General features: G+C 43.9%; 1 protein-coding gene and 1 long non-coding RNA gene across 3 annotated transcripts; one reads left to right on the forward strand and one right to left on the reverse strand.

Annotated features, from left to right (window-relative positions):
- Window positions 1-6999: 6999 nt before the first annotated feature.
- On the reverse strand, window positions 7000-8889 carry LOC115276624. Its single transcript, XR_003902031.1, has 2 exons — window positions 8676-8889; window positions 7000-7165 (listed from the first exon to the last, which is right to left on the reverse strand). It is a non-coding gene; the product is annotated as an uncharacterized LOC115276624 (long non-coding RNA).
- PDCL (phosducin like) lies at window positions 7855-15957 on the forward strand. 2 transcript variants are annotated; one of them, XM_029920681.1, is made up of 4 exons: window positions 7855-8185; window positions 9621-9825; window positions 12705-12886; window positions 15203-15957. In XM_029920681.1, the coding sequence occupies exons 2-4, from the start codon at window positions 9654-9656 to the stop codon at window positions 15752-15754; spliced, it is 906 nt and encodes a 301-aa protein (XP_029776541.1). In that variant the 5' UTR covers window positions 7855-8185; window positions 9621-9653; the 3' UTR covers window positions 15755-15957. The 2 variants fall into 2 exon arrangements, with proteins under 2 accessions (XP_029776541.1, XP_029776540.1); XM_029920680.1 differs by having other exon boundaries at window positions 7861-8185; window positions 9649-9825.
- Window positions 15958-20282: the final 4325 nt, after the last annotated feature.

Genomic DNA, 20282 nt, shown 5'->3' on the forward strand with positions numbered 1-20282 from the left:
GCTTGAGTAGGGGAGGGTCAGAGAGAGAGAGAGAGAAAGACACAGAATCCAAAGCAGGCTCCAGGCTCTGAGCTGTCAGCACAGAGCCCTACGCAGGGCTTGAAACCACAAACCATGAGATCATAACTTGAGCTGAAGTCGGACACTTTAATCAACTGAGCCACCTGGGAGCCCCTAAAACTCTTTTTAAAATAAACAATTGCCTGCCTCATGCATACATTCCTGGGAAGGGGAGGATCTGAAGAATGAATATACCAGAAAGGTTGAAATGTTTTGTAATCCAGTCACTTCAGTCATTTAAATATAAAGTACTTACTGTATGGAAAATGAGGGCATAGATGATACTAGCAGTTCACAGTCTAGGTGAGGAAGGAAATAGGACAAACACATAAACATAAGCCCCAGTCTGTGCTGGTCATTAAGGTCAATAAAACGCAAACCCTTCCTCCGAAGCTCACAGTGTTGAAAATGGGGAAGACAGACCTGAATAAGCAGCTCATTGAGCTATGTTCTAAGGTGTATGGAAACTCCAAAAGGTAGATTATGGGGCAGATGGTAGTTGTGGTAAGCCAGAGGAGATGGTTCTTCGAGAAATGATTCCAGGCTAGACTTTGTAAGCTGAATAAAATGTCACCAGAGAGAGAAGGGAGAACACCCCAAGCACCTACCCTACCTTCATGACAACCTGCTCTGCATCTTAACAGTCTTTCACTATAGATATTATCCCTATTTTGCATCTGAGATGTTTTGTAACCTGCCCAAGACCCTCCGCTATAAAGTAGTGCAGTCAGACTCAAGTCTGTTCTACCTCCCAAAGGTAATGATCGATGGTGGTGATTGGAACTCGTTTTAGCTCTAATTACTACAGTGCAAGGAGTTCTTAAGGAATCATTTAACTCTTAGACCACTTAATATGTTCCAGACACAGCTAAGTGCTACAGGTATATTAAAATCTAGGACCATTATTGTCACCATTTTATGGGTGAGAAAACCAAGGCAGAGAATTTGCCCGAATTCACATGGCTAGATGAGGTAGGTAGGGATCTCTATGAAGGACATTAAATACCATGATATAAGGACTGTTAGGGAGTCTCAGAAGTTAGGTGATCTGAACAATTTGGGATTTTAGAAAAATCACTTGAGTAGTAGTGTGAAGTGAGGCTAGAGATAGACCAGTAGAGAAGCCAGGTCAGCAATCTAGGTAAGAAGTGTTTAGAGCATGGCCAAGCAGGGATGGAGGGAGAGAGGGGCAGATCTGAAAAGCCGGAGACAGCCATTGACAGGATTTGTTGTAGAGAGAAGACATTAGACATCTCCACATTACAGTGGATTAGATTTGGCTTAGAGTCTCAGACCTCATTGCTGAGAACAGACCTGTATTTGTGAGACATGTAATCTCATGTAAGCCCTGGAGGGACCATTTAAATCAGGAAGAAAAGGAAGAACCATGGAGAGAGTTGATCCAAGCAAAAGAGAGGAAACTTAAGGAAATGAAATTCCAGGAAGATTTTATTTCCTTTATAGTTAATATCTACTGGAGTAATTATCATGCACTTAAAGATTAAGATATTTTATAATTGAAAATTCCACAGTGCAGTGGTTCCAAACTTAACTTGCTACATTGCAATCACCTAGGGATCTTTTAAAACTCCCAAAGCCCAGACAGAACACACCCAAGACGGATTAAATCACAATTTCTAGAGATGGGACCAAGGCATCAGGACTTTCAAAGCTCCCTGAATGCTTCCAATGTGCAGAAAAGTTTGGGCACCACTGCTATAATGAGTGAACGTGGATTTGGGACCTGTCTTAGCCGAGGTATTAAATAACATTCGTTTTCAAATGTTCAGGCCCATATGGCTCTCGGAGACATTCAACAGATATTTTCATGAGAATCTACTATGTACCAGGCGTTAAGGATACAGAAGTGCATTGGTCCCTAACTTCATGAAACTTAAATTATCGTTGGAGGGATAGACAGACAAGAAGTAAAAGGTGAATTTAGGTAATGAGGAGTCATACAACCAGAATGAATATAATGTAGCCCACTGATCAGATTTTGTAAGGTGGGAGTAGTAATTCTCAGCACTGTGGATGGTTTTAGATAGGGCAATCTGCCAGACATCCCTGTCTGGATCCCTAAGAAACATCTCAGACTTAACATGTCACAGACTGAGTTTCTGGTATCCCCCCACTCCCCCACTCCAGTCTTCCCCATTTCAGAAACTTCCCCCTCAATCACTGCCCCTTCCACTTAGTCCAGCAGCAAATCCTGTTCGCTCTACCTTCAAAATATATTCAGAATTTGACCACTGCTCACCACCCAGGTCTGAGCCACTACAGTCTTTCACCTGAATTAGCCTGAATAGCTTCCTGTTCTCACTGCTTATCCCCTCACCTTCCTTCAGCAGCTAGAGTGAGCTCTTTAAACTGTTAAGTCTGATTATTTCACTCTTGTGCTCAAAACCCTTCAAATGCATCATCATCGGAGTGAGAGCCCAAGCCTTCGCTCACTATGCTGACTATGCTCCAACCGCACTGCCCACCATGCTAGGCATGTTTGCTTCATAGAGCCTTTATGCTTGCTAATCTCTAAGGATAAAGGTTTCTTTCCCCACCCTCACCAGATGTCTTCATAACTAGATATGCCCTTTCTTAAGGTCTTTACAACCTTTGTGAAAACTGGATGGAGAGTTGGGGAGGGGGTGGGATGCCTATTTAAAATACATTTTTTTTAATGTTTTATTTTTGATACAGAGAGAGACAGAGATTGAGAGGGGGAGGGGCAGAGAGAGAAGGAGACACAGAACCGGATGCAGCCTCCAGGCTCTGAGCTAGCTGTCAGCACAGAGCCTGACGCGGGGCTCGAACCCACGAACGTGGGATCTGACCTGAGCTGAAGTTGGAGGCTTAACCGACTGAGCCACCCAGGCGCCCCTAAAATACATATTTTAACCCAAGAGACTGGATGAGTGCAACTGTTGTTATTTTTAAACTTTGTATTCTGAAATTGTTATAGATTCAAAGGAAGTTGCAAAAAATAGAGGACCCATGCACCCTTCACACCGTTTCCCCAATGCTGGCATCTTTCATAATTATAGTAAAATTATCAAAACCAGGAAATTGACATTTGTAGCAATCTACATATCTTAGGCAGATGTCCCCAGCTTCACATGCACTCATTTGCTCATGCGCATGCATATGTGTGTGTGTGTGTGTGTGTGTGTGTGTGTGGCTCTATTCAGTTTTATCATATGTAGGTTTGTGGAATCATCACAAGTTATCTTAAGGTAACTGGAAAAAAAAAGGTGACAGTGTTCCGTCATCTCATTGGTCCCTCACGCTAGTCCTTTACATCCCCATCCATCCCCTTCCCTGATCCTCATTCATCCCTAACCCCTGGCAACCACTGCTCTATTCTCTATCTCTATAATTTTGTTATTTTGAACATGTTATGTAAATGAGATTATATATGATGTAATTTTTTGAAATTAGCTTTTTTCACTCAGCTTAATTCCCTTAAGATCCATCCATATTGTCACATGTATTAGTAATTTGTTCCTTTTTCTTGCTGAGTAGTAAATGTGCAACAGTTTGTTTAAACTAATTCTCCCATTGGAGAGCATTTGAGTTGTTTCAAATTTTTGACTATTACAAATAAAGCTGCTATGAACATTTGTATACATATTTTTGTGTTTCATAAGCTTTTTGTTTCTCAAGTTATTTTATGAGTAAATAAATTCAGGTGCTTGGTATACCTCTGAAAGAAATCGGTAAACTGGACTTACACAGTCTTAACTTAAAAATGGACAAATTCCCTTCAAAGTACAATTTACCAAAACATACAAGATCAAAAGGAAAATTGGAATAACTCTTGTATTACTTACCTATTGTTACATAACAAATTACCCCACAAGCTAGTAGCTTAGCATAACAACATTGATAATTCCATAGTTTCTGTGGGTCAGGAATCTGCATATGACCAGTGAATGGGTCCTGAGCTTCAGGTCTCATGGGAGGTGGCTAGTGCCTGAGTCACCTCCCTTCTCACCTGGGGAACCATCTGCTTCCAGGGCCACTCCCTGGATTGTTGGCAGGATTCAGTTCCTGCCATAATGTTGCAATGAGGGCCGCCTTGTTTTTGGGGTTTTTCTTTTTTGTTTTGTTTTTTGGTTGAAGGCTGCCCTCAGTCCCTTGCCACTTGAACCTCTCACGGTTAATATGGTGGTTAGGCTCATCTAAGCAACCAAGAGGAGTCTGAGGCTGGGGCTGGGGATGGGAGCCTGTGGGGTGGGGGAGGAGTGGTGGCTATAGAGAAGTCAATCTTTTGTAACTTAATCTTGGAAGCAAGCAAGATCCCATCTCTTGTCATTATTACTTAGAAGCAAGTCACGTGGTCCAGACCACCATCAGGGACTGATACAGCTCGAAAAGACCCCCTCCTCCTGTTATTCCTGCTCTAAGTAATCCCCTTCCCCTCAGTGTGGACTATACCTAGTGACCTCTTGTCTCCAGTCAGGAGACACAAACCATACAGGGGAAGTTTCATACAAAGAATTATTAAGAGCTAGTAAGTGAGCGTAAGATAAAAGGAAATGCCACATGGTACCCTGTGGCTTAGAGAAATCCCATATGGCTCCCTCCCCTTCCTGGAAAGAGCCCCCCTTACCAAGACCTTAGTTCAGCCCTCAGCCCAGAGGTGAAGTTCAGCCCACTGCACAGCAGAGAAGTTTGCTTCTGAAAGTCAACCCAACATCTAAAGGAAATTTCAGTTAACAAAATTAAAGCCCACACTAAAGATAATACTTTTAAAATTTAGAGACCTGTATCTATTATATAAAGAATTATTATTTATGTATATTTATTCATACAAAAAAGCCTGTTTAATTTTGAAATAAGGATATATATAGTACAATACATCATATCCAGTTGGGTTAATCTAGGAATGTAAAGTTTGTTTAGCATATGAAAATCAGTGTAGTCTACCATATTAACAGAATAAAGGTTATATCTCTTATTATAGGATCTCAAAATTCAGTGGAGCTCCATTCTGATTGGCTTATAGAGATTAAAAAATATATGAAATAAGAGAAACTCAAATATTTCTAAAAGAAATTGTGCTCCTTACATTGTAAGTGTGTGTTATTTAAAGAAAAATAGTTACTAAAGCTATGAAAGCAAAGAGGATTTCTGGTTTTTCTCAGATGCCTTAATAAAAACTTTAAAAATAAATTTAGGGGTGCCTAGGTGGCTCAGTCTGACTCTTGATTTCGGCTCAGGTTCATGATCTCACAGTTCGTGAGTTTGAGCCCTGCATTGGGGTCTGCACTGCCATCATGGAGTCTGCTCGGGATAGTCTCTCCCTCTTTCTCTGCTCCTTTCCTGCTCACCATCTCTCAAAATAAATAAATATTTTAAAAAAAGAAAGAAAAAAAATAAAAAAAAGAAAGAAATTTGCTTCTGAAAGTCAACCCAACATCTAAAAAAAGTTTCAGTTAACAAAATTAAAGCCCACACTAAAGATAACACTTTCAAAACTTAAAGAGACATGGATCTAAATATTATGTAAAGAATTATTGATTATATATTTATTCATACAAAAATCCTGTTTAATTTTGAAATAAACTCAATTGCCACAAATTGGCCACACACACCAAAAAAAGAGGGAAGGGAGGAAAAGAGGGAGGGACGGAGAGGTGGGGGGAGAGAGAGAAAAGAAAAAGGAAAGAAAGGAAAGAAAAAGACTGGTTATTCCAAACAATGCTTATTTATACTGCTTAACGTTACCCCAAACCATCTCTAGGGCTTTCATACTTCTAGAAGAAAAAAATCCAGTGTCAGGGACAAATTTGTTCTAAATCTGCAAAAATATTGTTGGGAAACTCAGTGGAAGACCAAATCCTGTTTTACCTCTGTCATAATCTGGGGGGAAAAAAAAACATTCTAAGGATAGAGCAAACCTTGAAACTCATTCCTCAAGGCATTTAAGCATTTTTATGTGATTTTTATTCAGTTACTTCAAAATTTCAAATATGTTTCATAATAGTTTATAAATCTTTTGGTTAGGTCAAGGTTTTCCCTTAAAAAAAGGCAAGTGCACTGGGGTGCCTCAGTAGGTTGAGTGTCTTTCTTGATTTCCGGTCAGGTCATGATCCCAGGGTCGTGGGATTAAGCCCCTTGTCAGGCTCTGTGCTAAGGGTGGAGCCTGCTTAAGATTCTCTCTCCTTCTACCTTTCTGCCCTGCTTGCAGTCTCTCTCTCTTAAAAAACTGCAATGGATTTAGATATTTCCCACAAATCTTACAAGTAAAATCCTTTAAGAACTATAAATTACACATGGTACTCCCATTAAACAGAAGTGTCATAATACACAGCATCCCCAAATTCTGCTAAGTGCAGCAGTCCTGTTGAATACTGTGAGGCAACTAACTCATACATACAATCATATTCCTGACAGATGCAAACAATATTCCCAGCGAGGACACCACTAGATATATCCCTCCATCATACACAACCAGGAGAGTGAATATATTAAAAGAGACATCAATGGAAATCAGTCTTAAAACTCTACCAGAAAGGGGAAACCTGGGTGGCTCAGTTGACTGAGCATGACTTCGGCTCAGGTCATGATCTTTAGTTCATGGGTTTGAGCCCCACATGGGGGCTCTGTGCTGACAGCTCAGAGCCTGGAGCCTGCTTTGGATTCTGTGTCACCCTCTCTCTTCCCCTCCCCTGCTCACACTCTATTGCTTCTGTTTTTCCGGCTAAATAAGAATCAAGGTCATAAACTGAGCCAGGAGAGGGGAAAGAGTGTTGCATATTTGAGGAAAGAGATGTGAATTTCTTCTCTTAATGAGTAGAAGGGTAACTTGCCCAGGGAAACAAAGATTTTTGCAGCACTGAGGATTACAGTCTTCAATTTAAAGTGAATTTTGAAGGACAAAGGACCGTCCATGGATAAAGAAGATCCCTGCTTCAGGGAGATGTCAAGAAAACAAAATTAAAAGCAAAGCATCTACCTAGCATTCATTTAACAGATATTTACAGGGAAGGGGCCATGCAGAGGCTCTGTTGCTGGGTGCTGGCTTGTCACGTGAAGCAGATCACAGGCATCTTCCAATTGGTTGGATGTTCGCACAGATCTGATTAAGGTAAGATTATTCACTCTGCAAACAAAAATACAAAAAGTTTCCATAAGATGTCCATAGGATGATTTTTCCTAAATGTGGGGAGGGGAGTTCTTAGTCTTGATAGTCTAAACAAACAGCTTCTCAGAAAAACGGGTGCATATAACTAATTTGCAGACAATTTCGGGTGGTTGTAGAACCACAAGTTGAGAATCTCTGTCAAATTAGGAGCCCTATTTTAGAGTGTATTGTTTTAGGATGTTTTGAATGATTCAATTTGCACAAAGCTTTCTACTTTATGGACACCTTAATAAGGACTCAGAAATTGAAATCATTTTAGGTTTTTAAAAAAGTTGCAAAAGTAGCATAGAGATCCCCTATATTCTTCACCCAGAATCCTCGAGGTTAACATCTTCCGTAACCATAGTACGATTATTAAAACTGTTGATACACTACTGTTGATAATAGACCTTACTTCGTCAGTTGTCCCGTTTGTGTCCTTTTCCTGTTCTAGGATCCAGTTCAGGAATTCACAGCGTTGTCATGGACCTGGCTTTTTTTTTTTTTTTTTTTTTTTTTAAATAATGCACGTTCTCTGTGTTTTGGGGCAAATTAACGTCTGAGTCTGTATTAAGCGTCGCGATGTGATTAAGAACCAATAAAAAACACATGTGATATGGCTTCAGAAACTTCAAAGATAACTAAACAAACTTTTCTTAGTGCTCAAAACTAGGTATATACAACGTAGCTTTTCGTTTAAAGTAAAACAAAGCAAATTGAAATGTATTATTGTCTCCAAGGTGTTTTGTCCCAAAGGAGGACCCGTAGCTTTTCCATTCGCCACCGGAGGAAGCCTTTCCTAATTGGGCAGCGTGTCTGCCCGACCGCAGGAAGGCCGCCTCATTGGTCCGCGCAGTCGGGACCCTGGCGGCTTTTCTCTTAGTGCTCAAGGCGCCGACCCACTTCTCTTCCTCCTACCGAGCGCTCCTTTCTTCGAAGTTTCCGGAGCTGCCTGTGCGAAGGGATCCAGACTGACCTAGGCCGGGTAACTGCACTGAGGTCAGTCGGGAAGAAGCGGCGGGCATGCAATACGTGTGGGAGGTGGTCGAATGCCGGTGGTCGATGATGTCTGCGCGCCCCCTCGACCCCCGGGGCTCTGCAACTTCCCTGCCCCGCCTCCTCCTCTGGCCCCACCTCCATGAGGCTCCCCCAAAGGTTCCCCGCTCCCCTCCGCCGCCCTTCCTCTGGCCCAACCCTCCCCGCTCGTCCACCCCCCCACCCCCCGCCACGAGCCCGCCTCCTCCGCGAGCCCTTCCGCTTTTCCCGGCCCGGCTCCTTTCCGCGGAGGCCACGCCTTCCTCTCGCCTTTCCCTGGCCCCGCCTCCGCCGGGAGCCTCCCCACTGGCCCGCCCTGGCCCCAGCCTCCTCAGAGGCCCCGCCCTCACCGAGCACACCCCTCTCCACCGGTCCTGCACCTCTGAGGCGCTTCCATGCCTCTTTAAGTTGTGTTCTGTTTCCCCGAAGCCCTCCCCTCCTCCCCCCACCGTACCTGCACCTTTCTTTTAATAAGCGCTGCCTGTCCTTCTCCTGCGGTCTCTCATTCCCGTACGATCCAAGCCGTCTCAAGTGCTTAGTGAATTGTGTGGAGGCCTTGTGCTAGGCCTTGACTTTCCTGCTTTCAAGACCCCCTTGCCCGGTGAGGGAGCCTCTGTAAGGGAGTTTAACCGTCCTGGTGACGTCTTTAATGAAGGAAGCATCGTATTGCGATACTTAGAGGGAGGACTAGAGTTGTCACCCTCCCTGCTGGAAACGCAAGCTGGCCTGTAAGGGGCTAAGCTGCACCTCTCTCTCCAAATGCCCCTGGCTTCTTCTAATGCAGGATCTTGGTTCAAACCATTGTCCTTTCAACTCTTGGGAACTAGTAAAATCTTGTCTCGGGCCCTTCTTTTAACCAAAGTTGGTAGGGCTTTCAGAGTCCATCCATCCACTGGGGAAGTTAAGGGCAAGAGACATATGAGTGATTGACTTAGTGACTCAGCATCTTGCTCTTGATGCTGCTGTTTTGAGTTTTTCTTGAGGATTCTTACAACTTTCAATGACCCAGCAGTCTTGGTTGGTAGGAAAACCTAAAAGTGTGTGTAGGTAAAACCTGCAGTCAGCAAGTAAGTAGATTCCTCCTAGCGAACACACTAGAACAAGGTATGGTTTACAGAAGACAGTGACTCACACACCTTCAGTCTCCTTGGAGTCCAGCATCCTGGGGCTTGCTCCCAGCTCTACCATTTGCTGTAAAGTTTGGCAAAGAAACTTCCCTTATCTTCAGTTTTACCTTCTACAAAATAAGCACGATTAACTCTGTCACCAAGGTTATGCTGTGGATTTGTTGAGATCCTGTTTATGAAAAAAGTCACTTTTCAGGTCCTGTAACTAGCGAGATCTCAGCAGTGAGCCCCTACTGGTCCGATTCATATGTGTCTGTTTCGTGTCCTCAAAGAGCTTGCTTGATACGTTGCCTCTCGCAGGCGCTATGACGACCCTGGATGATAAGCTGCTGGGGGAGAAGCTCCAGTACTATTACAGCAGCAGTGAGGATGAGGACAGCGACCACGAGCACAAGGGCGGAGGCAGGGGCGCCCTGGCCGGGGGTTCGATGCCCGCAGATGCTGAGCTGGCAGGCGGAGGCATCTCAGTCAACACAGGTACTGGAAATCCCTGAGCTCCGCCAACAGGTTTTAAAAATGCCCACTGAATATCTATCAGAAGTCTCCTGATCGTGGCTCCAGTCCCACTTCCAGAGATGACCTTGTGTCTGCATTTTCCTGCGTGTGCTCTGGCCAGCTCCGTGCACGGTGCAGACCTGTGTGCATGGCGCGCACGGACTGAACACACACAGTGAACGCAGACTGACCTGCTTTTGAATCCTGCTTCTCAAATGAATAGTTGTTTGATGTCACTTAATCTGATATCAGTATGCATATATTGGTAGTATAAATTCCTAGAAACGGCATATTTATACTTTTACATTTTAATATTTCAAGTTGCTGTTAGTTGAGGTGGCGCTGGTTTGTATATAACCAGCAATGTTTCTTTCCCCATACACTTGCCACCTTACAGTGTTATCAGAATTTGTGATCTCTGCCATCCTCAATGGATGACAAATGGTAACTCACTGTAGTTTTATTTTCTATCTCTCCAAGAGGGATGTTGAGCCTCTTTTATAACTTTACAAAAATTTTTTTTAAATGTTTATTCATTTTTGAGGGAAGGAGGGGCAGAGAGAGACACACATACAGAATCCAAAGCAGGCTCCACACTCTGAGCTGTCAGCACAGAGCCGGACGCGGGACTCAAACTCGAGACCTAGAGATCATGACCGGAGCTGAAGTCAGACGCTTTACTGACTGAGCGACCCAGGCGTCCCATCTTTTATAACTTTAAGAGCGAGTTTCATGTCCTTTGCTCATTCTTAAAACTTGGCGGTTGGTCCTTTTTTTTTTTTTTTTTTTTTTAGGGAGCTTTATATTAAGGAAACTAATCTGTGGTATGAGCTGTAAATATTTCTACCAATTTGTGGTTTGTCTTTGGACTTTGTGTTCATTTCTGGGCAGAAAGTTTTTATTTTTATGTACCTGAAGGCATTATTTTATGGTTTCCTAATTTTATTTCTTACTGAAAGGCTTTTTTTTAATTCCAGGATTATAAAAAGATTCTCCCATGCTTTTTTAAAGTACTTTTATAATTTCTTTTTTTATATATACTTAAATATTGATTCATCTGGAATTCATTTTGGTGCAAAGTAGGTGGTCAGGCTCCACCTTAATATTTTTCATATTTTAACCACTGTTTCAACAGCATTTATTGGACAAGCTATCTTTTCTCCATTGCTTTGAAATGTCAGTTTTATCATGTATTGAATTTGTTTCTATTTTTTATCTTTAGCTACACCTCATAGTCTCTTTCATTGATTTGTCTTTTACTTACACTGTTTTTAATTACTATGTTACATGTGGTTTTTTAAAAAATATTTTATTTATTTTTTTTTTTTTGAGAGACAGAGAGAGACAGCATGAGCAGGGGACGGTCAGAGAGAGAGGGAGATACAGAATCCGAAGCAGGGTCCGGGCTCTAGCTAGCTGTCAGCACAGAGTCCGACGCGGGGCTCGAACCCACGAACTGCGAGATCATGACCTGAGCCCAAGCCGGACGCTTAACCGACTGAGCCACCCAGACGCCCCCTATATTACATGTTTTAGTATCTGGTGGGGCTGGTTCCCCTTCAGTACTCTTCTATGTCATCATCTTCCCCCCAATTTTTTTTAAGTAGTCTCTGTCCCCAGCCTGGGGATTGATCTTACAGACCCAAGACTGGAAATTGGATTCTGTACTGACTGAACCAGCCCGGCACCCTTCAGCTTTTGCTTTCTTATTTTTCCAAAGCAAATTTAGGAACGTGCACACATGGGAATCCATTAAATATATAGATCGATTTAGGGGTTATTGGCACACTTGTGATGTTGGATCTTCCTAGTCAGGAATGTGGTATTGCTTTTCCTTTTAATCAGGTCTTTCTTAGTGTTTCTTGGTAGCATTTTAAAGTTTTCTTCACATAGATTTTTATATTTTTTCTGCAGTAACAAATGGTCTCCAAATCTCAGTGGCTTGTGACAGTGAAGGTGTATTTCTCCAGTGTGTTACGGGCTGCTCGTGGGGGTCAGCAGCCCTGCTTCTGCTTCATATGTCCTGTCATTCTAGGGACAGGGTTGAAAGGGCAACCCCTGACTGGGACATACCTTTTCATGACCAAGTGCAGTGGGCCAGAGAGGGCTGTTGGAAACGTAATGGCTTGTAAATCTTTTGCTCAGAATCCATTGGCCAAAGCAAGTCACGTGGCCAAGCCCAATGTCAGTGGGCTGGGGCTGCATGTACTCATCCAATCAGAGGCCCTGCAGGTCACATGGCAAGGGGCAGGGAGACTTGGGGGTAATTTGAATAACAGAACCACCTGCCACAATCTTGTTATAAAATCCAGATTGCAGAGAATGTATTAAAGTGGAAAGTAAAAGCGGAAGTTCTGTCTCACTAGTCCCCTTAGATCCCACTGCTAGCGACAGCTTCTGTTAACGGTTGACTTAGTCCTTTTTCTATGAACATACAAATGTTCGTGCATATATATGAATGCTTGTAAATGTTTGTACATACACATGCAATTCCTTTTCTAAAAATTGGATGATCCTACCACGATACTGTTCTGCATTTTACTCTTTTAGTTTTCAACCTAATGTATTTGAACATCTTTCATGGCAAGAAACCTGTAGCTACCTCATTCTTTCTACGAGTTGCCTCATTTTCCTTTGAGTAGACGAATTGTAACTTATTTAGCGCACCTCCGAATGTTGGGCCTTTAGTTCCACCACTTAATGATCGCAAGCCACGCTGCAGTGGAGGTCACTACGTGGACCACGCTGCCCTGTGTGAGCCTTACCGTGCAGTCGGTGGAGCAAGCTTTAGACACATGTGAGCTGCTCCGTAATTTTCTGCCCGCTCTTCTTGGTCACCTCCACATTCACCACCGACTCAGGTCCAAAAGGGGTGATAAATGACTGGCGCCGCTTCAAACAACTGGAGACCGAGCAAAGGGAGGAGCAGTGCCGGGAGATGGAACGGCTGATCAAGAAGCTGTCGGTGACCTGCAGGTCCCATCTGGATGAAGAGGAGGAGGAGCACAGACAGAAGGAGCTCCAGGAGAAGATCGGTGGGAAGGTAATTAGCGGCCCCTCAGCCCCCCCGCCCCAGCCTCTCCGAGAAGCGCTCCTGGCTGTTGGAACTGCAGTCAGTGAGCCAAGAGGTGCAGGGTGCTTGATTTGGCCTCCACAGAGCTGTGCAGCATTCGGGGCGGGGGGGGGGGGGGCGCAGGGGCGGGAGTAGAGTCATGTCCTAACTCAGACACACTGGGGTTTGAACCTCAGCTCTGCTCCTGGAGACTGTGGGGGCGTGTCCTCTGTTCTGAGTCCTGTTTGTCAGGGGTCCGGGAGGTCAGTACCTCCTCACAGTGCTCTCTGGGTACAAAGCCAGCGCCTGGCCCATCGAAATGCTCAGTAAATGTGTGTTTCCTGTCCTTTATCGAAGTCTTAACTTGGACCAGAAATGACCCTCTGAAGTTGGTGGTGTTATCCTTGTTTTACAAAGGATGAAACTGATGTTTTGAGAGGAGAGGGGACTTGGCTCAGGGCATCCAACTGGTAAATGCTAATAGGCACTGGGATTCTCACCCAGACTTTTTTTTGCTCTTTCCACGATGCTGCTCTGTGTCACCTGAAGCCTATTCATGAGAATTTACTCTTCACAAACACAATAGAAGCAAATGGACACTCTGGAAGATATTTGGAAATAGGCCCCTGACCCTCTCTTACTTGCCCTGTATCCAAAGAACTCTTTATTTCCCCTCCCACCTGCCCTCTGAACCTGGATGAATGTCAAAGGGTGCCTGAGATCATTTGGCTGTAGCCCAGAGCAGCTCTTGGCTGGGAATGCCAGCCGGGATCAGGGAGCAGATAAGAGGATTAAGTGAGGAGTCATTTTTGCCTGGAGCAGGAGGAGGATTTCAGGGCTTTAGACTTTCTGCCTCTAATGGCTCAGAGCCACTCTGGTGGGCCGAGCTAGACTGGAGAGCCGGGTGCCGGGAGCTGACGCAGAAATGTCCGTGGAGATCTGCTGTGACCCCCACCTCCGCCCTCTGATCGGTGCCAGGCCGGGCAGAGGCATAGGTTTTGTGCCGGGTGTGGGGATGTATTGCCGCACCAGGCCGGGAGAAGGAAGACAGCTTCTGTAACTCGAGCCGTCTGTGGGGCAGTGTGCCCGCTGCTCACAGCGCTTCCTTATCCTGACATTAGAGCAGATGAAGCAACACGTCACGTGACCACACGGGGCCGCCGAGAGACGCCCTGTCTGTGTCCCCTGGGTCGTGTACCGCAGAGCAGAGCTGGGAACCGGCTCAGTGCCAGAATAAGGGAAGTCAGGCAAAATATGGCACATTCTGTGTAATTCCATAAAAAATATTTAGAAGCCAGAGGAAATATTTGTGATGTAATAGTGCCAAGTGGCAAGAGCAGGTTATAGCTCAATTGGCACACCCATAACTGCTGTTAACAAAGCAAAAAGGATGTCAGCATGTGCCTGGTAATAAAAAGCAAAATACAGTATTAGGGAGTGTGTGTCTGTTTTTGTACATGTGTTGGGGGGGGTACAGAACAAGAATTACAAGTGTTCTTTTTTAAATTCCTTAATATCCTGGTGTCTTTTCAGCAGAAATGAAACATTAGATAAAATAATCCATTGTCGAGACTGACCACAAGAAAGAAGCTCATGAAGTGATACTAACTGATGCCTATCTGGAGGGAGAGGCATTATAATACAGTATTTGAAAGACTAGTTTTTAAAAAAAGGTTATTTATTTTTGAGAAAGAGATCGAGAGAGTCTTAAGCAGGCCCCATGCTGTCAGCATAGAGCCCCACGTGGAGCTCAAACACATGAACTGTGAGATCATGACTTGAGCCAATACCAAAAGTCAGATGCTTAGCCAACTGAGCCACCCAGCAGCCCCAAAGTACTAGATTTTTTAAAAATCTAGTTTGAATTCTGGTCTCGCACCTGTGTGAACTGGGGCCGATGATCTCAAATCTTTGAATCTCAGTTGTAGGATGAGTGCAATAAAAATTCCCTCCCGATGGCGTTTTCGTAAGAATTCTGTGAGCTTTCATGCTTACAGAGCACTTGGCGTGGCACCTCACATACCACAAGCATGTGGTACATGTTAACTATTTTTTTTAAGTTTATGTATTTATTTTGAGAGAGAGAGAGCACGTGCACAAGTCAGGGAGGGAGAGAGAATCCCAAGCGGGCTCCACACTGTCAGCACAGAGGCTGATGGGGGGCTCGAACTCACAAACCATGAGATCGTGACCTGAGTTGAAGTCAGTTGCTTAACCAGCTGAGCCACCCAGGTGCCCGGTACACGTTAACTATTATCCCCGAGTTCAGTTTGTGTTTCTTCTGCTCACTTGCCGGTCGTCCCGCAGATGACTCTGAAGGAGTTTGCCATGATGAATGAGGACCAAGATGACGAGGAGTTTCTACAGCAGTACCGGAAGCAGAGGATGGAGGAGATGCGGCAGCAGCTTCACAAGGGGCCGCAGTTCAAGCAGGTGTTTGAGATCCCCAGCGGAGAAGGGTTTTTAGACATGATTGATAAAGAACAGAAAAGCACCCTCATCCTGGTCCATATTTATGAGGACGGCATTCCGGGGACCGAAGCCATGAACGGCTGCATGATTTGCCTTGCTGCTGAGTACCCAGCCGTCAAATTCTGCCGGGTGAAGAGCTCAGTCATTGGGGCCAGCAGTCGCTTCACCAGCAGTGCCCTTCCAGCCCTGCTGATCTACAAGGGCGGTGAATTGATTGGCAATTTTGTTCGTGTCACTGACCAGCTGGGGGAAGATTTCTTTGCTGTGGACCTTGAAGCTTTTCTCCAGGAATTTGGATTGCTCCCAGAAAAAGAAGTCTTGGTGCTCACGTCCGTGCGTAACTCCGCCACCTGTCACAGTGAGGACAGTGATTTGGAAATAGATTGAACTGACAGTCTAGCTGCATAGATTTCTCCTTGTTTGGGCTGGAAGACAACATGGCGCTGTATGTATTTTTCTTCCTTCCCAGTTTCAGCTGTTCTTTGTAGTCCCTTTTATTATATGTAAAGTCAAGAACTTAGATTAAATTGGACTGCCAAATCACCTTGTGGCTAGCAGTACAAAGTGACTTAAAATTGTATAAACAGGAAGCCAGGCTTCTGAACTGTTTACTTAAGGGTCTCTAGCATGACATCTCTGTTAGTGTTTCTAGCCAGTATTTACATAACATCCTAAAGACAGTGTCCTGGAAATTGTCTTCAGATGATCTCCGAGGTCTTTGCCAGGCCTGGGAGTATAATTCTATAGTTAGTGTGTTATTCGCAACATAAATAGTGTGCCTCCTTCGTCAGTGATTATAAACTGTATTTACTCGTAATCAGATGTTCTCTACCAGGGTCTTGTTTAAAGGTTCCAGACAATGGATGTTTACCCCATCAGGAGGGGTGACCTCTGCTGTGGGAGCCAGTGTCCTGCTGAAGCATTATTAAGTCTTAAATAGGGGAAAGATTGGGGCGGACTGCGCTCTTGATGCTGGAAAGCCAGCTTGATTAAAAAAATCAGGTCTGGGTTGGAGCTGGGAAGGCTTCTGAAATTGGAGGATCTTCCAATAAGATCCTCCTACTCATTTCTCTGTGTCTCTCTTATTTATCAATGTAACTTTATTATTTAATGTAGCTTTAAAAAAAAAACCCTTTTCTCTCTCTCTCTCGCATATTGAAAGTAATATTTAACAATAAAATTTGCTGAAATACAGACCGGAAAATAAGAAAGTTAGAATAATGTCCCATCCTACCATCTGTTGTAAAACACTATTAATATTTTGGCATATTTCCTTCCAACGTATTTTCTTGGTATACATAGACATTTTGCTTGTTTTTAAACAAAACAATGCGATCATTCCGAACATACTGTTTTTTTTAGTATGGTCAGCTAATATGTATCAGACTTTTTTTCATGTTATTAGTAGTCTACCACATTTTAAAAATGGCTGTTGATATTCATTCCATTGTGTAGTTGTGCTGTGATGGGCTTCGTGGTTGTCTTTGAAAAACAGCAAAGACTTCTTACTACAGAAGTAGTAGGTGGGGGCGCCTGGGTGGCTCAGTCGGTTAAGCCTCTGACTTCGGCTCAGGTCAGATCTCACATTCGTGGGTTCGAGCCCCGCGTCAGGCTCTGTGCTGACAGCTAGTTCAGAGCCTGGAGCCTGTTTCCGGTTCTGTGTCTCCTTCTCTCTCTGCGCCTCCCCCTCTCATGCTCTGTCTCTCTCTGTATCAAAAATTAAAAAAAAAAACATTTAGAAGTAGTAGGTGTCCATTGTAGAAACTGTAGTAAAAATTGTTAAGCTAAAAGGAGATTTTACAAGTCCTATAATTCCGCCAACCAAAAACGATCCCCATTATCATTTTTATAGGAATCTTTCTAGTCCTGTTTTTTTCCTATTTGTATTTATGATTGTCATTTGAATGTTTTCCTCTTATTATTATTTTTTTACTTAAAACGGTGTACATTCTAACGGTGTCAGGGAAAATATAATCTGGAATTAAAAGATTAGCTTTAGAATTCAGTTTTGCTTTTCCTGGTTATTCAGAAATTGACTAACTGTAGAAGGGTCTTGCAAATATCTGTGGTGGCTACTCAGCAAGAAGAAAGTGCATGGTTTTTCCAATTAAAAAACTCATTGTAGAAAGTGTAGAAGAGGGGCGCCCGGGCGGCTCAGTCCGTTAAGCGTCCGGCTTCGGCTCAGGTCATGATCTCACGGTTCATGGATTTGAGCCCCGCGTCGGGCTCTGTGCTGACAGCTCACAGCCTGGTGCCTGCTTCCCATTCTGTGTCTCCCTCTCTCTCTGCCCCTCCTCTGCTCACACTGTCTATTTCTCTCAAAAATAAATAAAAAACATTAAAAAAAAAGTGTAGAGGAAGCAGAAATAACTGTTGTCCATGTTCTTGTTTATTTCCTTCAGTCTTTCTTCAGGACTTTCAGTAACATTGAGAGCTTATTGGATTTAGTTCCATGTTCTATTTTATTTAATATTATGCTGTAAATACTTCGACACATTCTAAAAATTCTGAATAAACACTTTTAATGCCCTCAAAATATCCCATCATTTGGATATACCATGATTTATTTAACCAGTTCCTTAATATTGGGCATTTAGATTCCCACTTTTTCACTGAAACATTTAGTGTCTTTGCATTTTGAGCCATATTTTTTGTTCTTTTTTTTTTAATGTTTTATTTATTTTTGATAGAGCAGGAGAGGGGGGAGGGGCAGAGAGAGAAGGAGACACAGAACCGGAAGCAGGCTCCAGGCTCTGAGGGGCTCGAACCCACGAATGTGAGATCATGACCGGGGCCGAAGTCGGAGGCTTAACCGACTGAGCCACCCAGGCGCCCCTCGAGCCGTATTTTGGATAGTTCTCTTACTACAGATTTCTAGACGAGGAATTCTTGGGTGGATGGACAGAAATTATTTGTAGAAACTATTTGTAAAATAATTTTTAGAAACCGTCTCTTGTTCCTGTCGGAAATGGAAATACGCACTTGCAGAACTTTAACTTTGCCTTTCAAGAGCAGATTCCAGAATAAAATGAACAGACGTGGAATGGGGAAGTCCTCGAGCGTTACATCTCTTACTCGGGTGTAGTGGAAACAGCACGGGCTTGGGAGTCCAGAAAGAGCTGGGTTCGAATCCTGCTCCCTAGGGTCGCTGCTGGTGAGGTGCCCAGCCCCGGTGAAGCTCAGTTTCCTCACCTCCGCGGCGGCAACAGTGCCCGCCTCGCCCGTTCTGTGAAGTGGTTCCCGGCCTGTGGCCCAGAGCAGGGGCATCAGCTTTGCTGGGAAACTCGTTTGAGATGCAGGCTCTTCTCACGCCCTCCGGGTGGTTCTGAGGCTCAGGCAGGCCTGGGAGTCACTGATGTGTGATCAAGGTGAGTGACAGCAGCCATCACAAAACGGCTTTCGTGCTCCAGTACAGGAGGGAAGGAGTTGAAAGCGAACGCTCAGTCCCTTCCTATTTATGTGATGCCCCTCTTTAGTCGTGGAATTGAGGAAACGAAAGAGAAACTCCTCCTGTCTGTCCTCAACTGTGTCCTCGTAGTATTCCAGATTTCATTTCTACCCTAGAATGAGAGTCCCATGAAGGCATAGACGATTTTTCCCTCCCTGTGTATGGCTTAACAACTCTTCGCTCCAGGGATGATGAGCTAACTTTTACTAGCTTTGTGGACAAGGTTCTGAACTCCTCTGCACCTCAGTTTCTTCATCTGTGAAATGGGAATGAGTAACATGAATCAATCCATATAAAATATTTAGGACACAGCCTTCAAGTAAGTGTTTCTATCATCCCCAGTGCCCACCTGCTATGCCTGACTCTTGGTAATGATCAATAAACATTCAGTCATGAACGCATTGGCCCACTGAATGCCAGGAGCCTTTCAAGGTAGGAAATAAATAGTAACTTTTCAGACATGAAGAAACCAAGACTTAGCAGGCACGGTTTAAATCAGGTCTATGTAAGTTCCAGAATTTTCACCATTTCCACGATGTCATGTTAGTCCGGGTGGAGAAAGCAAATGATCAAGTGACCATAAAATCAATCAATTTAAAAAAATAAGTGGAGAGAAGAAAATAATTGGAGAAAGAAAATAAGGGAATTTATTTATTAATTTATTTTTTAATGTTTATTTTTGAGAGAGAGACAGATCAGGAGCAGGGGAGGGGAGCAGAGAGAGAGAGAGGGAGATACAGACTCCCAGGCAGGCTCTAGGCTCTGAGTAGTCGGCACACAACCCAACGCAGGGCTCGAACTCACAAACTGTGAGATCATGACCTGAGCTGAAGTCTGACGCTGAACCGACTGAGCCACCCAGGTGCCCCTTCAGTACCTCTTTAAAGAGTGCAGCCCAGTTGTCTTACAGAATGCCCCACATTCTGATTTCTCCAGTTATTTCCCCTTTTTTGATAATCATGTGACCAGAGGTGATGTTACATGATCTTACTGAATCAAGTCAGGGAATATGTGATGTCAGCTCGGTGACCCTGGGTTTAATCACCTGGTCAAGGTGGCCAATGCCAGGTCTCCATATTGTAAAGTGATTTCCCTCCTTGTGAGTAGTAAGTAGATCTGGGATGTTCTACTTTGAGACCCTGTGAGTATCTTTCCCAACAACCATCTACCTGAGGGCTTAAGCATCTGTTGTGATCCTTGCCTAAGCCATGTTGTTAGGCTGGGGTTTGTTGAAAGGTGATTTTCTAATTCTGTCTTTTCTTTTGCATTTATTACCTGGCAGTCTTGCACAAAACAGAACTCTACCTCCCTCCCCCCCGCTTCCCCTTACCCAAGGATTGCTATGAACTTACAGAGTTTTAAAAGTTCAGTGTCTGGTATCATCATTCTTTCTGGGGCTTTGGTAGCCTTTGCAAACCAATTCCTGTCTCCTTTTGAAATGAACCATTAGTCTTTGAGTACTTATCT

The sequence above is a fragment of the Suricata suricatta genome, chromosome 13 (genome assembly GCF_006229205.1).
Source record: "Suricata suricatta isolate VVHF042 chromosome 13, meerkat_22Aug2017_6uvM2_HiC, whole genome shotgun sequence".
NCBI classification, from domain to species: Eukaryota; Metazoa; Chordata; class Mammalia; order Carnivora; family Herpestidae; genus Suricata; species Suricata suricatta.